Source organism: Ischnura elegans, chromosome 4 (assembly GCF_921293095.1).
Source record: "Ischnura elegans chromosome 4, ioIscEleg1.1, whole genome shotgun sequence".
Classification (NCBI taxonomy): Eukaryota; Metazoa; Arthropoda; class Insecta; order Odonata; family Coenagrionidae; genus Ischnura; species Ischnura elegans.
The window spans coordinates 126696917-126716041 of NC_060249.1; the positions used below are offsets into that span (position 1 = coordinate 126696917).

The following is a 19125-nucleotide window of genomic DNA, read 5'->3' on the forward strand; positions in this document are numbered from 1 at the left end:
ATTCCTCAAAATAACACCATTGTGCTACGACACAACACGTATAATACAATTCCCACTGCACACATGCCTTCTGGAACTCGCTTTCCAGGATTCCCTTCAGAGATGCCATCACTGCCCCTTGCACATCTTCTACATACATAGCTGTAATGGTTTCCCTTAAGGTCCAGCTTCAGCCACGGAAACAGGAAGAAGTCTAGTGGTACCAGATATCAGCTATAGGGGGGTAAGGCAACTTGGTAGCCCTGTGCTCGGCCAGAAACTCTCTAACCAGTGGCATAGTGTGGCAAGACCTTTTGTTGTGGTGACGCCTCCATGCACCATGGTTTCAGAGATACCTTTGTTTTTTAATAACATAATAACTAATAAAATACTGAAATTCGAATTGGAAATTTTGTTGATTTATTAGCATTAATACGATTCCGGTTGAAAAGGATGCTCCACCTTGCGACAACAAATAAGCTGCATGTCACCAAAGTTGCATCGCCCACTGAGGGCTCAAAAACTGAGACTCTCTTTTCCAATCTTAACTCAGAAAATTTAATGAAGATTTCACAAAGAACTGCAAAAAAAGAATTCATGTTTAAACTCCTTTGGAATATTTTATTTATTGAAAATGAGGTGAACCAATAATCAAAACCATAGAATAACTTCAAAGAACTCCGGCATCTTCCATTCAAAATGCATTGCAAACAGAACAACATCGAAAACCAATGGCAGTCATGAAGTAACGCACCCTTCTCCCAAAATGGCATGTGGAAAGTTGCGTTTGAAACTATGCCGTGTTTTGATAGGCCTCGGCTCAATAAATGCAGGTTGCTCGTTTAAAAGAAGTATTATTTTGGAACAATATTGGTTCTCTATAAGATGTGTGTGTTCAAATGGCTGTACAAAAGTCTTTATAAGTTCTCCATTGATGGGAGACTGCCTTGAAGTACCAAAGTCTGCCGACACCAGAGCTGCCTTGCAGATGGAAAGGAGTGAATAATGCTTCACGGATATGAATTTAGATTAGAAATTATCCCATGCACACACTTACTCCTCCTATAGTCATTCATCACTCACTGCATATAGAACAGTTGACAATAAACAATGAACAGGGTGAACCAAAGAAGATTACAACTTGGAGTAAGAATTCATAGCATAAAATCCTTGGCTGAGTATGCATCCTTCTATTGTGAATCTTTCTTAAATTGCCCCAACCCAGAAGGCTGTGAAAATGCCCAGAGGAAAGCTCTGGCCATTTCCATTCTTTCCAGGGCTCACCAAAGAATATTATAGATAGAAAGATAGATAGAAAGATTATTTATTATTCTAGGACTGATGTCCTCTAAGAACAAAACAATTTACAAAGCATATACACATACTTCAATATATTTGCTCAATTACTCAACATCAACTTCTGATGAATACTATCAAAGATCAAATACATACCCCATGCTCCTAAGGTGTTGCTCCCTAGCTTTAGCCAGTGCCATCAGTGCCTCATACTGCACACACAGGTTGTGGACTTGGGCAGTGCGAGCCTCTTCCTCAGACACACCACACTCACGAAGCAGCAGCTCACTCAAGTGCTTCACCAGCTCCACTGACGAGTGGCACAAGCCAATAACCTTCACCTGCAAATTGTAGAGAGGTAAAAAGAGAGTGGTTAGAGAATCGACAGAAGAAAAAAGAAAGGGCATTAATTGGTACAGAAAAAAAAGAGAATCCTTTGTTCGTCAAAGAATGCTTAATAAAATGTTAGGAACAGACAAAATTACAATTGCACAAGTATACGGAGGAGAAGAAGGCATCAGATTGAGAATTCTAGTATGTGTGGTCTTTAAACAGAAAGTGACTTAGTAAAAAAAAACACTATCTATCAAAGGGAAAGGTAAGATTGAACATCATCACTAACTCAGTGATTAAGTAAGGTTATTTAGGAAATGCAATGGTATAGCTCACCCCAGAGTAAGCCTGAGCATGTGAATGTTCATGGTTACGGTGTCAGATGCTTCCCCGTGTGCACACTTTGAGAATTTTTGTTTGGGCATCTATGAGGGCATCACCCAGGATTTCAACCTGGGGCCCTTCCACCATCAGCTAAGCACTCTGCCCATTACTCTATCATGCACCCTCCATTGAATTAGTACTTCAACTATACCTTGTGCCTACCAATCACTCTTTCCATATGTATTTATATGCACCAACTACATCTTAATTATGAAAAAATCCACCTCAAAAATGCTTTCGGTGTAGACCAGAATGTTCATCACATCATGCATCAAAGCAAGTACATTTGTTGTTCAGCCTACTCCAAATTTATAATCAGTACACAGCAGTTAAATACTTTGCTGGTGCATTAAGAAAATGAATAACTAATGGAGCCCAAAAAGCTGATTATGCGCCCATTCAGCTGAACATAGCTACACAGCATACAGAAAGACAACTGCAGAAATACATATAACTGTTTGTACATTTTCCTTTCTTCTGATCTGCTCTCTTAGCCCCTTCTTATGTTCACGGCTCAAACTCTCCATCTCTTTCTAGGGAGAGAGAGGCAGTGGCAAACACCACCTTCCACTCCACCCAAACTAGTCCATCCCTTACCCAGAGGGTTACTTAACTGAGCGATTGGAAGTTTCATCTTCCCATCACCTAAACCCTCACAAAACCTCAAGAAGAGAGTCGTGAGGTAATTACAAGGGTATTCTACCTGCTAAGCCCTTCAAGAGCCAGTGACCTCCTTAGAGTATTTCCCCAAGCAGTCAAAGACTTATAACATAGCTAGTAAACCAAAGGGCCATTCTTAGCACACACATTAATGAAGTTGTTCTTTGAGTGGTAAGGACTAACCAGAGCATTGGAAGCCGCAGTCATGTCATCACCCTGAGGGGTTTGACTCTGGACAGATGCCTGAAGAGATTCAAGGTTGAAGGTGCACTCCGATATTGCTGTCTCCAGCTCCATGAGGTAAGCCTCCCGCGAAGTAATTTGGCCCGAGCTGTGAAAGGAGGCCAAGCCCAGCGTGTCCACCTGAATGGCCGACTCTTGCTCAAACCTCAAAGTGTCCACCTGCACGCTTTCATCCACCTCCTGCCTCTTCGCTTCAATCTGAAACCAATGTCATATTCGATGAGTAACTCAAGGGTTTTGAGGGATACAAGGGTGATCTTTTTGATTGTACTACCTCATATAACAGATACACTCTAAAATCAAGTTTATACATAAATATACTCTGACAGTCATGGTTTACTTGCAGGATGAAATTAAATATTTTACTTTGGATATCTCCAGTACATTCATACCATAATATCCACACATCATATACATAATATCCATAAACCTATTCATGGATTAATAATTTGACCGGACATCCATCACAGCTATTTTTTTCATTTTCATTGTTTCTAAAGTATCTCCTCAAAAACAGTCAAAATATTGAAATAATAACATATTAACAACATTTTTAACATAAAATTAGTCAAATTTTTCCTGCACTTGAAAGTATCAACATCCCATCCAATCATATTTATCGCAACTTATGGTAGAAATGAAATATTCACATTTCACTTACTGCCACAAGTATTGAGACAGTATTCCTATGGCTAAATTATTTTAAATCCCCATATTTTTGTTTTCCATGGATTAAATGAAAATGATAACTTAAATGAAACATGAGATCATCAAGACAAATCGACTAACCTTGCTTTCCGGTGTCGGAGGAATGGAGGCCTTCAAGTCACGCAACCGCCTCTCAATCTCCTTCCATAAGATCCAATATTCCTCCATCATTGATTGAATGGCAACTGTTTTCCCATGCCTACTCCTATCCATAAGGGCCTGCCCCTGGTTGTCAACACTCTGGAGTAATGGGGTATAGGCCTCAACCTCACTCTCTAACTTCTGCAAGAATAAGAGATTTTTTACTGAGGAATAGCAAGGGGTACTTTCAATGATGCTCTCTCAGAGTAAATAAAAACACGAATCATATTTGGCTTCTGCGCATGCGATTGACACTGGCCAAATTCCAGATCATGTGGTCCCTGATGGTCCTGATTACAGCAAGTGTTTTCGTTTACATGCTGTTTATTTTCATAGGAAATTTTCTTTCCATCACATGCAATACTCATCAAGAAGGAAAAGTATGCATAAGGAATCAAATGAAATCTATTTTCAAGTATTTCAATGGCACACTTTTTCCTTTTCCCACAATAACACTGAAGTAGGGGGCTTCAATTTGGGCAACAGCTTATGGTTATTGCACAGCCAACTCAAGCACCCTAGATCATATGTACATATTTACTCTGAGGATGATGCAAGGTGCAATAAAATTAAAAACCGCTTACCATCACATTTTCATAATTCCCAATAGTATCACTCAAGTGCTCGAGATTAGTCAGCTGAAGATCAGTCTGAGTGAGGCCGACAATGACTCTTCGGTGGGCATTGGAGAATTCGGTGTAAAGGTTGAGGAGATATCTCAAGGACTGAGCCAGGTCAAAGGCTTTCTTGGGGAGCAAATTCCACCGCATCAGAAGAGTTCGCGCTTGGTGCAGGGGTAGGGCAGCCTTCTGCTCCACTACCTCCGATTCCACAGCAACGTCTGGAATGTCTTCAATCAATTTGAAGCCAGCTTCCTTGGCCAACTTGGAATAAGACTGTTCCATGATTTGCAGAGCCGGGCCCTTAGAGTCCAGCTCAGTCAACACTCCCTGCAGCAAAAAATAGTCGTGAACATTTTACTAACTACCCACAGCTATTAATTTAGCATTTAAAGAAACCAAATGATTATTATTATTATTGCAAAAATACATTATTTCTTGACATATCAAGCTCCACACTTTATATAATCGTTTCAGGCTTGATTTTGTGGAAGTTTGATATACACATGATAAAAACCAAATGGTAATTTCCACATTATTTAATTTAACACTGAACGACCGTCAATGAGTGTTAAATGAAATAGTGTGGTAATTACCATTTGTGTTTTTATCATGGATACTCCACACTTCAGTTCCATTAATATTCCAGAATAGGTACTTTCCTATGAAAAACTTTCATCACAATTATGATCCGATCATAAGCTTACCACATCAATCAACTAAAGTATGGCATATGCTCATCACTGAACTATTACACACTTATTTGATGCCATCACTTGCTACCTCAGGGATTCAACCTCAAAGTTGATTTACAGAGGTGATTTGCAGCCCACCCCAGACTATCAGTAATCCACACATATGTGAATTTCACACATTCTAGGCTCTACCTTTTTCAAGGCCACTCAGTTCCTCTCAACACTATAATGACCAGGGACTGTCAATTGGCCGTTGACGTTTTTCTTTCGCACGCCATTTCATTATTTTACGATCAATAACGCTGAGATTCTTTAACTTTTAATATTTTCAGACAAATAACCTGAAATTTAAGTATTTTTTGGGGGGAAAAAAATTCATGTCAAGAGAAATGTCAGCTCTTACCTAGAATGACGGCAAGGAGTGAATTGACCATTTTTCTATTTTTTACCATAATTTAGCTCTCTTTGCCGATTCTTGGGGTCAATTTTGTCATATTTTATATTATTGTCAATTTAAATAACATAGTGCGCACTTTACCACACACCAATACTACTCAAGTTTGACTCTGTTTTTACATGTGATTTTACAGTTTATATGAAGGAGAGAGACATAAGCAAAACCAAGGTATGTTGCGTCATCAAGAGTTGCTACTAAGCCTACTAAACATTCTATGGGCATTGATGAACGTTCATTTAGCTGAAAGCTTCATTGTTGCGTTCGTGCGTAGTTGCTGCCAACCCAGCCAGGCACCACCGCACCCCCGCTTCTCCTGCGTGCCCCATTGCCTGCAGGGCTGCCCGTGAGCCCCCTGGGAATATCCTTTAGGGCAACGTGTTACAACTTGCATGCCGGTCACTGTCTCGTCATAGATGTTGCAGTCACCCATTCCCATAGTTCAGTCCACACTGTGGTCATCTAGTTCAACAGAATTGGTGATATTCTCCTAGATCCTCCAATATAACGTACATATGTATATCTTTTCAACAAATTCAGCGAAAACTTTTTTTGTGCTCAGTTGATTAGGAGAATGAAATTTATTTCAAATTCGACATAGCATAAACATTTTTCATCGACTCTAGCAGTTGAAATTTTCACCGATTGATGCGGTCTGTCGCTCAGAGGCATTTCTGGTGATCTTTACCAGTATCATATAAACGAACATGGACATTTCCAACCACCCCCTCGTCAACTCATTTGCTTTCACGCAGTCTCGCTTTCCCATGGTCGTTGCTTCTTCTGATGGCTTCCTTCAATATTCCTCAGTTCTGCACCGTCCATAGATATTTTCTACAACACGCTCATTGAACATGGTTGAATATATTTCTGGGTCAATCGGCACTCTCCAGGTCAGTCTCATTGTCCTGACGCGATTGGTCTATAGAAGACGTCTAACTAAGACACTAAAGTTTAATCACAGACTAAGAGGATCGATAAAATGAAATGCATAGCAATACATTCCGAAAGCATTCTTTTCCATCTCCTTGAGATTCTAATACACATCTCATTCCACAATTTCGGTCACTTTATCTAAGTGCTCTCTCTAGTTGTCTAGTGGTATACCGTGGTGTTCTTGATTTGTTGATCTTTCAGGTTTTCACCACGTTGTTTGTCATAGGGCGACAGCAGTTTCACCCGATTCCACTAGGCATCTTCAGAAGTGCAGATATTGGCATTTCGCATCTCCTTTGCACCATAGTTTTGACCCAGAAAATTCCCACGTTTTTTTTATTTACATGTGCAAAAATTAATTTTTTTCAATGTTCCAGGAAAATTATTCCATTTTAACACTGATGTGGCTCCCAAATGCATGTTTGAACACTATGAACGTAATCAGAACATTTGCAAATGTGCTAAGAGAGTAAAGAAATACATACCTTGAGACTGAATTTTTTAGTACATATGTACATCATTTTAATGCTTTCTTTTTCGATTTTTTTTCTCTGACACATATTTTTAACCTAGAAAACTACAGCAAGTAACGTGTTTTGAAATTCTATCCGTCTTTCAAAATGCATGATGTATTATTTTTAACTATGCAAGTGAGACACATTTTTATTTTACAATAATTTTTTTTAGGTGTAATTAATATTTTTTGCAAAGTTAAATTTTTTCCTGACATTACATCTAACCGTAAAACATAATAAGAACACTTCTACATTCGTTAGGTAAAATATTGAGGGAAAACAAACAAAAGAGTGCAAGAAAAGGGCAAACAGTCAATTGACCGCTGGCGGTCATTCTAGTGCTAAAGATCTGCCCAGGATATGAACCCCAAACTCTTCAATAAGCAACCAATCCCACAGGACTGCCACCCTTCCCCACACAATTCCATGCATTATACATAATAATTATGTGTACGTCAGAAGTCCATACTGCAAACATGATTTAAGGCATTACATATTTCATCAAATCCTACCTCCACGCGATCAATGTCATGAAGAATATTCTCTTTGGTGAGCGAAGGTCCATTTTCTGTAATTTCCTCAATGGTGAGCTCTTGAGACAAAAACCACTCTTCATGCTCATTACATAGCTTCAGCATATCCACCAAAAGAGTCCAAACATTTTTAATTTTCCTTTTCCTTGTGGAAGACATTGCCAAAATATTTTTCCACCTAAACACATGGAAATAAGTTAATTATTTTAAACACATGGAATGCACAGATATTAACATGGTACCTATAAGGTGATAATATCCTGGTCTAAAATACCATTTAATAACTTCATTCTCAATGGCTATCAGCTCATCTAAGGTCTCACCTTTTCATGATGTCATCTCTGGTGTGCTGCACATAATCCACATCGACAAGGGCATCTGTTATTTCACTTTCAACCATCAAATTGTCACAAAGATTGACAAACTTATTAATTTTTTCCTCTTCCCCATCAATTTCAGCTTGAAGCTCCTATGATAATGAAAAGAACTTCCGATTCTAAGTAAAAGATTCAAAATATCCAGATATATTGACCTAATTTGCACAAATTGGACCTAATGACATACCTCATGGTTCTTCAACATAGACTCCACTTCAGTCTCAGAGCATTCAATGAATGCCAGGGGTGACATCAGCCTCGTTTCCATCTGGTGAAGTCTGGTCCTCATGTCCAATTGTTGCTCCTCCAGCATGGACAGCATCTAAAAATAATTTAAATACATACATGCATAAATTATTAAGCCCCTTCACAGGACTTTGTGCAAGGGTTAAGAGTCTAATTTCGGCCATACTGAGCTATTAAATCCTTAACAATGGCCTACACAATGAAACCCATCACATAAATGGTCTGCCATCACAAATTAAAATACATACATGCCTTTCTATTGTGAGTTGTTGTCCAGAATGAAAAGTCAATTCATGCTACAGTAAAATTTTCCCACAAATTTTTGCTGTCTGTGAGTCTCCGAAATTTTAATTATAATAACAAACAAGGTAAAAATTCAAGGTTTGTTAAGTAGTAGATTAGAATGACCATCTTCATTTTGGACCAAAACTCATCAGAAAGACTTCTAAGCCGGCCAAAAGTTATATAACCGATGACAAATAAATAAGGCAAAGTCCTTTATACATAAAGTCACATTTTATCCTTGAAATAATGAAAGCTCAGCGTAGTATGGCAATGAATCCACCAAGCCACTACTTACCCTCACTAATTCCTGAAGTTTGAGAATCCTAGTCTTTCTGAGTTGACTGAGAAGGGCCCAGCTATCCTGGACCAGCTTTATCTTGTCCCTCACTTCTTCCTTGTACTTGTCATCCTCATACATTTCCAGGAGTTTGTCTCCCGTCTCCACGAGCCACGTCCTCTCCTTCCCCCTGAGCGCCAACTCCCCGCCCTCATCACCCTCCAACTGCGCTATCAAATCCTCTGCCCTCTCGTTCCCACGCCCACCCCTGCCACTCGTCAACCTCTCCTCCATGTCTTTCACCCAAACAATGAACCTAGCATACCTGCAATGCAAACAAAGCATATAAGTACACAGTGGTGTAGCCAGGAATTTCATTCGGGGGGTGAGTGGGGGTCCAAAACCAGGGGGGAAAATTTTTGAAAAACAGGGTACTAAGTAATGGGTTTTAAACTCATTTTAGCAGTTTCCCTAATCGAAAAAACTTCACTTGTTAAAGAAATATTTTGTAAATTCATGATTTTTCAGTATTTTGTTTTCTTTTATGAAGGAAAATAATTGTGTTTTCACGGCTACGCCACTGTAAGTAAACATGAAAATGTCATCCAAGATCTCCATAGCCTCATTTTCATTCCTGACACTGAATATATGTATTACAGAGACTAAATTACTGAACATAAGTATTTTTTAGCGTATTTTTGTGTAAATTAGCTTTGATGTGTAATTTTAGTTTTTTCATATATATACCTATAAAAGTAGTTTATGAGCCTTCCAATATTAAATGGGGTGGTTTTTAAGGATTGGCACGTTGCAAAATAAAATTAGTACATATAAAATAATGAAATGTAATAAAATTAGTACATATCTTAAACAACAACATTCTTAAATTAAAACACTGTGACGAATAAATAATTTTTTAGGGTAAATAATTTTATGTTAACCCCCAATAAGGGTTGATTTTTAAGGGTTGAAATATTCTGAAATTATATTCCAGAGCATAAAACAATCATTATTCATCTAATCCAAACTAAATTTTACACACATGTATAAAACTTTCAAATTTAGTTTTTAACTTTTGGCATTTAGGGGTAGTTTTCACCCCTAAAAATAAAAAGCGCCCATCGGCATAATGTAAATTTTGAAGTAGAGGGAAAGATTAGTCTAATCCCAAATTTTTATGCAAATTGATTCAGTTTGAATAAAATTGCAAGGTTTTGCACTTTTTTGAGCTTCATTTCATCGACTAATTTCTATGAACTTCAAGCATAGCACAATGCAGGAAATAAAAATGCAAACTGCAGGTGAAAGAAAAAAATTACTCATTACCTTATCAGTCTTAAGTTCACAACAAAATTGCTTGATAGATGACTCGTTGGTGATTAAATATATGCTTCATGCTACATTCTACGATTGCAAGTAATTTTTTCATTACAAAAAGCACCCATAGTACAAAGAATTGAAACAAAAAAAGTCTTCCACCAATTTTAAAAAATCATCGTCAAGTTGTCCATGTTGCGAGACTTCTGACTGCACTTAAAGCTGTATTGTATTCCTCGTCAGGCTACCCAGTATCTCTCATTCTCTAATTTTAATGGGAAAACAGAACATAAAAACTTAAAATTGAGCACTACGAATAACTCACAGTGAAAAGGCACTTGAGGCAGAATCTAATTCTGACTGAGACAAAGGGCAGTGGTCGCCGAGCATCGCAGAATTTTCAAGAGCAAAAATGCGGAACCAGAGATCATTAAACTGGAACAAGGTCTCAAAATATTAGCAGCATTAATTGGAACAGCTTTGTTCAGGGAGTGAGCGTAATTATGAACTTGAGTAATTGATGAGAAAAAGCATCACGACCTCATAAATACCAATACTAACATGCTTGGTATTCCCTTCAAATGACAAACTTTTCACAATATTAGGAATGGATTTTAGGTCTTTACCTCGAATCAAACAACTTGTGCATTCCCAGTTTCTCTTCAATTTGATGGCTGAGCAGAGCAAGCTGATGCTCAAGATCACCATGCTGCTGCCAAAGCAGCCACGACTTTTGACTTATGCCTTTCATGTCAGTGGGACTGACACAGTCCTTCAGCTGTTCCTGAGTGCCAACAAGCTCCTGCAAGTCACCCACCAATGTAGCCAACTCGCCTTGCAGCATCTGAAAGGGGATCATTAAGTCATCTCAATCAATCACCATCTTGAAATAACATGCAAGGAAATCCACGGAAGAAAAAAAAATGCCATCAAAGGCATGAAATAGGTGTTTGTCAACTAAAGTATAATCCTTATTAAATATCAAGGGGCAAGCAAAAGGGTGAGTGCATCGTAAAAAAAAAAGTTCCAATAAGTTGGCAATAGGGCAAGGGTAGTACTGCATTGCATGCGACTCAAAGGCAGTTGTACATCCCTCTGCTCTCTCTGTCAGCATCCTCTAAAATATTCAACCTACCTCCCACAACCCAAGATTCATTCAAAGAGATAGCATACTCATTTGTTCACTTACATGCAAATTTTGAAGAGTGGCTTGCATTTCATGATGAGATAAAGGCTTCTGACTAATTGCTTTGGAATGAATGTCACGTAAGACAGCCTGGACTCTCCCAGACTTCTCTTCATAGTTGAGCTGTAAGCTAGACACTCTATTGAGGAAGTCTTTCCAAGTTTCTAAACTAGCTTGCAAGTTATTTATTCGCTGTACAATTGCTGCATGCTCAATTCTAATGGAAGTGGCTAGAGATTCTTCACAGAATTCTAAAAGCTGCATTTGCTGAGCATGTAGATTTGAGGCCTGAGATTCCCCTTCAGGTATTTGATCTAGGAGAACCTAAAATCACATAGAAGAACAAAGATAAATATTAAAGCATTAAAAACAAATGCACTGGCATTTAAAATAAATTAACAAAAATAATGGTACACGTCCTATTACAAATCATGCCACACATTTTAGGAGCAGCAGAAAAAATAGCAAGGAAAAATATAAGCACCCACACTTTTTGAAAAATTATTAATGATCAGAGAAAATACCAACATTTACCATAAAATTTAGTCAATACAGACAGAAGAAATGCTGTGTATGCCTATGGAGGTGAATACTACACCTTTAGCACCACATTACTTGAAGCAAACGGCCAGAGAAAAAATATTCTCCAAAAACTCATCCATGACAAATTAAAATAGAAAACCGATGATATAAATTAAAGCATTACCAGGGAGAGAATGATGATTCATGTCATGAAAATTCTTCACAGCAAGGAACTCACCTGAATTTTATTGATCGTGAGGGGAAGACTGCGAACATGGATGTATCGCAGTTGAAGCTTCTGTTTCTCATGCTCCATATCTTTCAGCCATCGGAGGAGGCCATCTTGGTCACAGCGATATCTTTCCCACCCAGTCATCCGTGTCCTCACCTTCCCATGTCGCTCCATTATTCGTGCCAATGTCTCATTGTGCAGATTCGTCAGTGAGTTGAACTGCTCCATCACTAGGGAATTGGTCGCTGCCTTCTTACTGATTACATCTCCTCCATCCACCTTATCCTCACTCTTTGACAACAGGATAGACTGTTGTGCAGTCAGCAAATTCTGATGAACCTGAATGAAATTATCAACAAAATTCATTAATAATAAAAATTCAGTCCTTCAGTAACTTTCGAATGATAAATTTTTTAATATAATAGTGAGTGGCAAAAAAAACTTACTGAGATCACAGCTAAAAATATGAAGTAAAGACCTACAATATCCCACTTCAGTGCCATGTACACATCCACCACTTTATTAAAAAAATTCATTGATGTAATAAAGGATACATGTTTATGAACAATGGCTGAAAATACTTCACAAATATGCACCCACCTCACACAAGTGCTGCTGCTCTGTGAGGCTGTGGTAGTCAGCCGGAATAGATTCCGAGAGGAAAGACTGCACATGCAACAGATACTCCTGCCACAACTGGAGAGCTGCAGCACCATCCTGGCTCTTCACCAACGAAGCAGACAGGCGATGATACTGCTGGAATGTTTCCCTGAAGACTTGCTGCCAAAGCTGCAATTTACAAAATCAGGTTCAGATGCCATCCACGAATCCTTTCATTAAGTAAATACGTACATAATTCAAGGGACTAACAAACCTGTAAAATGTCCACAATTGATACAGAAGACTCGGGATTTGTGCAGCTGACTTCAACAGCCTTTTCTTTCAAATTCTGAATGTGACCCTCAGACTTTCCTAATGAGAGCAAGTGGTTCCTTAGGGTGTTCAACTGGTTTTCTGAATCTTTCATATTAGATTCTTCCATCGCAGATAAAGACTGCCAAAAAAAAGAGAGACAGATCAACGCCCATTTCATGAAGATCGAGATGAAAAAAACAGCTGAAAATAGACTGTAAATAAAGAAGAAAATGGCTTTCAATAGAAACACATTTTTCACCCATATAATCTGAGAATACACTGATTCAAATTGCTCATGGGAGAGGGATGCCTGCCAATGAAATAAATGTCAAATTCAAATATTTTCTCTTCTAATACCTGGTTTTCACATCTCCAAATATTCCAATTTTTTAACATAAGAAAATTGAAATTCAAGAATGAAATAAAACCAAGAGATATAATGTTGCAGATGCAGGAAGGCTATAAATACCTGATTAAAAAGTGACATATGCCACGCAGTATACCACATTTTGCCCCGACGTTGTAACCGACAGCTGTTCACTTCTTCAAGGGAATAGTGTGGGAATACCAATGGCAATAACATTCCCTCAAAGACGTGACCAGCAGTTGGTCACGAAACGTTGGGGAAAAATCATACCACACAACATACACCCGCACATCACTTTTCAACCATCATGAGCCGCAAAAGCTTTAATCAATACATACCTGTTGCACAGAAGAGAGGAAGTCATGAGTTGACTGCAGGTCAGCAGCAAATGGCGCCGCACTCCCAGCTGAGCATGCTGCTCGACTCTCGGCCACCTGGGCAAGCGTGGCCAGTGACTCTCGGACATCCTCCAGACGGTGGCCAAGGGCCTCCACCTCACCCTGAAGGACGACCCCTCCCTCCAAGCCAACATCAGAGGCTATCTGCGCCACCAACCCCCTCAGCTCTCCAAGCCTATCCCTCTGCTCGGCAAGATTCTTCTCACACACCTGTCATGGGGAGGACGAGAGCAAGGAACTAGGTCAAATCAAAGAACATCAATTAAATTCCACGGCACCATTGACAGAAGTACCCTTCAAAGGCAAAAAAGTAACTCTCTACCTGGGTTCTCAAAACTAGTGTCGGTACATATTCGTGGATTCAGGGTATGAAGGTATTTTTATGAAAACAAAGTGAGAAAGCATTAAAATATTTATTTCACCAATACTTTATAATAGTTTTATAATATAAAATTTCATGATAGCCAGTGAGATATAAAAAAGATATGACACTGCTAAGACAATCAGAATCACCAAGTAGTAGTAGTAGTAGTATGTATTTTGTTTTTAGGGTGCCTCGACAACTAAGATCATTTGCACCACTGACAATCTATAAAATCAAAATTTTAAAAGATACATTAAAAAGTCATTTAAACATTCATAAAAATTTTACAATAAATGTGGTTGCTGTAAAGTAAACTCCCTTTGGAGTAAAGTTAATTACAATTGCTCGAGAGATATGGCATTTTATATTCGTTTTGTGTTCTTATTAATTATGTCTGTATGCATATTGTTGCTCGCCGCGAGCCTTTAATGGTATGTGCTCTTGCAAGAATGATTTTTATTTTGAATGTGGAAGTTGATCTGTATAAGTAAAGAAAAATTAACATTTTAGCGCACACCAACCCTTGCTAGTGTAGTCGTCGTATCTTCGCATTTGAAATGACACTGCTTAAATACCTATACGCCATTATGATGATAAAAAATTGTCTCATGCCTATGCTTGCTGCAATTAAAATTAATGAAAAACTGGACGCCAAGGATCGCAATGAAGATAACAAAATATACTGCCATGACGAAGCCCTGAACCCTGGCCCCCCGGGGTCGTGCACGCTACCACTACCCCACCTGACCCATCTACGGAAGGGTGCGATATTTAGGAATTATATACGGCTTGTAAAAAGTACCGCATGAAAATTAATTAATTACATCCAAACTAAGGCTCATTCAACGGAACCACTACTAGTTCAGAGATGTGTTCACCATTCCAAAGGCCATAAAAAATATGGCATTGAAAAAGGCGGAGCAAGGTACGTGGTCTCCCCTTGTGAGTAGTGAGGAGCAAAGGAATTAGCTTATAAAATTATTTGGGTGTAAGCAAACATAATAAATATTTTCTGATTAAGTATAAAATATGCTATACAAGTTTAAGGCTATTACATTCTTAACTTCCATCAGAAAATTAGAGAAATTGGTGAAATAGTTTTATGCGGAATTGAATCAACTGGCAAAGGAAAATAATCGACATTTTTCCAATAGACGATAAAAGCCCTCACCCAGCCAACATTGTTGGGGTGCTTTTGGTTCATGTGTGTTGACATAAATTTTCTCTGATACCGTAGATGAGACTTTCCCAAGATTTCCCCGGCCTACATCAATTTCCCTGATCAGTAAAACCCTAAAATAACACTGAATATTTTCACATAACACAAAATATTTGCATACAACAAAAATACACAGAAATTTAAACTATGTTAACAAACAAGGGGAAAAATCTTTAAATCTTCAAATACCATTGTGTAACATATTGCCATAATGAAATTATTGTACTGATTAAGGTGTAGACAATGGAGTTTTTATAAATTATTCTGGTAGTCTTCCCTTCCTTCATCGACTTCCCTCTTCACTTCACAACAAGGCCTACTCCCTTTCATTCTGTCTAAAGATCTCTATTCTCTTCCTTCCCCTCCCTCGTTCACCAAACATTCTACCCTCTAACACTGTATTCAACATCCCCTCCCCGCTAAGTACTCACTCCATACATACTTTCTCCATCTCCTTCGTATCTCATCTGGAAGCTGCCTTTCCTCACCCACCACATCAAGCACTTCATCTTACCTCCTCCTCTCTACCCACTTCAAATTCTCAATTCTCCTCCGCACCCACATCTCAAATTCCTCCAGTCTTCTCTCGTCTTCCTTCCCAAGTGTCCATGTTTCCTAACCAAAAAGCACCACACTCCCAATCAGACTCTTCACTAACCTTTTCTTTATATTCTTACATAACGGACCTTTCACAAGCTCCGTCCTGTTCATGAACGCCTCCTTTGCTAACAAAATTATCTACCTGATGTCCTCACTGCGGTATCTGTTTTCCTCTAATGTGTTGCCCAAATAGTTGAACTGCTCTATCTGCTCAAGTTTTTCCTCACCTACTTTTACCTTGAGCATCACATTCTTCGCTGGCAATGCTTTGCTAAATGGCACAACTTTGGTCTTCATGTGATTAATCCTCGTGCCATACTCCTCACAGCTATAGTCTAATGCATCCTCCAGAGACTGCTGTCATACAGATCCTCCACATATTCCTTCCATGTATTGTGAGCCTCGTCCAACTCAGTCAGCATACTTCCATATACATTAGCGAAAGTGTTGGCGGAGGAATAACCAACAAAACCACTTAGGACCAAAACTCAAGAGAAATTGGTTGTGAGTTTTGAATTCATGCAGCCCATGCTGAGAGAGGCTGACAGTACACAAGGCGACCATATGGGAGGAGGTGGAGTCCACTGAGGCCAAGGGGTGGCCTTCCCACTCAACGCTAAACTCTCTCCCCCTGCCCCCTCCATGCAGACATCCCACTGACCTTGCCCACCACAAGGACAATCCACACCACTGCTCTGCTGAACGCAATAGATAATCACAATAGGCACAGCAAGAATTTCACAGCCTCGAAACAAATGAACAAAATAGCGCATCGTTAGCAGTCTTTTAAGGACATTGTTCCATTCACACGCTCCACTGCGGTGAACACACAATTTAAATTCTAACCATAAAACCTAGCCATATGATATTGGTTTCAAGTGAAGTTCGCCGCAGAACTGCAACGCAAAGACGTAAAAAGGTCGATATTCCTCTACATAGGAAGGAAGCAAAGGAAATGGTCATGGTCCAGCGAGTGACGAACCTTTTCAAGCTGCACGGAGCACATCCCGAGGGAGCGGCGGCTAGTCGTCTGCCGGGTGACGAGTGCGGACGGAGGCGCGGCGCCGCAGACGAGGCGCCGTGGCGGATCGATCCGTGAAGCACCCCACCAGCAGCCGCACCCTCCCCTTCTGCACGCCCACCCCCTCCTCCCCCACACGAAACGAGGCCGCACTCCAATCATTCATCCGCCGTCGAATCGCCTATTTCATTCCACGCGGTCCCAAATTTAATTACTTTTCTTCCATTTCCTATTCCTTTAATCCGCAGCCCACTTTTCGAGGCCGCGGCGGCGAGAAATCGATGCACACTTTAGGAAACGACCGCGAACGACTATAGCCTGCGGTGCATCTTAGCAGTGGTAAAATTGAAAATTAGGGTGCGTCGACGGCTAGCTCATTTTGCACCGCTACCCAATCAGATAATTAGTAAAGCGGTGAATCTTAACGGAGTCGCCATCGCCATGGTTCAGGATTCAGATTTTCTAGGGTGAGTCGACGTCTCATATGATCAGCACGTACTATGCGAAACACATTTAAGCCTTTCGGTGCCAGCCGTCCTATCTATCCGGTCTTTGGTGTTCGGGTTCGGTTCAGATTTGGACCCGAAGACGGGAGCTGGAATGCGCCCGGAACTGCCGTCCACCAGAAATGAGTCGACGCGCCATTAAACAGAAAAACAATTATCAATTTAATCACCGCGGAAGCCTCCGTAACAATTTTTTGCCTCGAATACCTACAACCGACATAAATTATTTAGATTCGGATTTTATTCATGAGACAAGAAAGTTTAAACAGCATACATCTCAGCGCTCTTACGCGATTAGGACCATCACCCAACAAACGCAAGAGCACTCGAAGGGCGACAACTGTACGCACGAAAAATCCTTCGCCTCGGACGAGACCCAAACCAGGATCTCCAGTCTTCATTTGGACAAGTCAGCATTCGACGCGGATTTGAGGGATTCTGGTTCGAGTCTCGGACGAAGCGAATGATTTTTTTCTCCACGGACAGTCCGAAAAATTAATTCTTCCCCATTATAAGAAGGGGATAGTTAAATTTTGCGACGCCACACCCTTTTCGAGTCTAATAAACTCAGAGCGTAAACAGTATTCCCATTATTTAAGTATACCGGGACTAGCCACGGTGATAACTTTACGGGAGTCACCCGCAATGCACAAATTGTGCGAAAAATCAACAGAGAAAAAATCATTCGCCTTCCACAGTCCACAAATTTCCACAGGGTAGAATGACGCCTCGGTAGCTTAACTGGCTAAAGCACTCGGCCGGAAATCGAGGGATCCGGGTTCGAATCCCGGTCATGGCGAATGATTTTTTTCTCTGTGGATTTTTCGCATAGTATTCCCATTAAACGAAGTAGATAAAAACACCTATTGGGGATTTCTTTTTAAAAAAATGAAACAAAATTACAAAAACCATAAAAAAAGCCGACACAGGTGGAATATGTAATTTTTCTGCACTTTCATTTCCCCTCACACGCGCCCTTCAACCCCCAGCGCCATCCAAGTGGGCGGGCGGCCAACTAACATCGACGATCTAGTGACATCACTATCAACGCCAAATGTGTATTGCGCCTTCCAAAGACCGATATTCGTAAAATCAATCAATAAATCGGGTCCGGTTGATGGAGCCATTTCTGCACAAGCCCAAGGGAGAATTCCGTGAACGGGTGAATAGGGAGTTGGATAGCCATTGGTCAAAAGGCGAGACCAAAAGCTTAGGACTCATGGAAGTCGGTGGCCAATTATACCACACGCAATCTACAAAATGATCATCATTTCGATCGTTTAAACTAATATGAGGCTCTTCTATTGAAGAAAAGGTCATGTTTTTATAATTAGAAATGTCGAATCCGCTCATAAAAATGTAATTTTAAGTTGAAGGGAAGAATGAGAGCCGAAATGTCCCTTTCGAACCATCACCGGGAGTTAATCAAGGCTTTCAAAAGACAATCCTCCGCTCAGAGGCCATTACAGTTGGAATAGACGCCGGGGGGAGTGGGGAGAGGGTGCTAAACTATTGACTCCACCCACCGCGGGATGCTAGCGTCGATCCATGCAGGTCGGGGGCCTCGAGTCAGGGGCGGTTCCAGGAACTAGTCAAGAGAGGGGGTGAAGGGCAGGGGTCGACGTCCTGTGGGCGCCCATTCCATCCCACCCCCGCTTAAATGTTTTCACCCTTTACATAATGATGTGCAAACAAGGACGGAGTAGAACTAAACTTTGGTCAAAGGTATTTGAAATAATTCATATTACAAGCAATCTTTATTAAGAAAACAAATAATCGAGGGCAGTTCTTAAATA

At 40.0% G+C, this 19125-nt stretch overlaps 1 protein-coding gene across 1 annotated transcript in view; it reads right to left on the reverse strand.

The window, feature by feature from the left end:
• Positions 1-19125, reverse strand: part of LOC124158024 — a 104287-nt gene that overhangs the window by 16960 nt on the left and 68202 nt on the right. Inside the window, exons 12-25 of the mRNA XM_046533170.1 lie at positions 13560-13829; positions 12814-12993; positions 12540-12728; positions 11946-12278; positions 11189-11509; positions 10626-10843; positions 8701-9007; positions 8062-8196; positions 7821-7966; positions 7477-7675; positions 4329-4694; positions 3685-3885; positions 2836-3093; positions 1432-1616 (exon numbers count right to left, since the gene is read on the reverse strand). Coding sequence (XP_046389126.1) covers positions 1432-1616; positions 2836-3093; positions 3685-3885; positions 4329-4694; positions 7477-7675; positions 7821-7966; positions 8062-8196; positions 8701-9007; positions 10626-10843; positions 11189-11509; positions 11946-12278; positions 12540-12728; positions 12814-12993; positions 13560-13829 — 3308 coding nt within the window. The remainder of the gene's footprint in view (positions 1-1431; positions 1617-2835; positions 3094-3684; positions 3886-4328; positions 4695-7476; positions 7676-7820; positions 7967-8061; positions 8197-8700; positions 9008-10625; positions 10844-11188; positions 11510-11945; positions 12279-12539; positions 12729-12813; positions 12994-13559; positions 13830-19125) is intronic.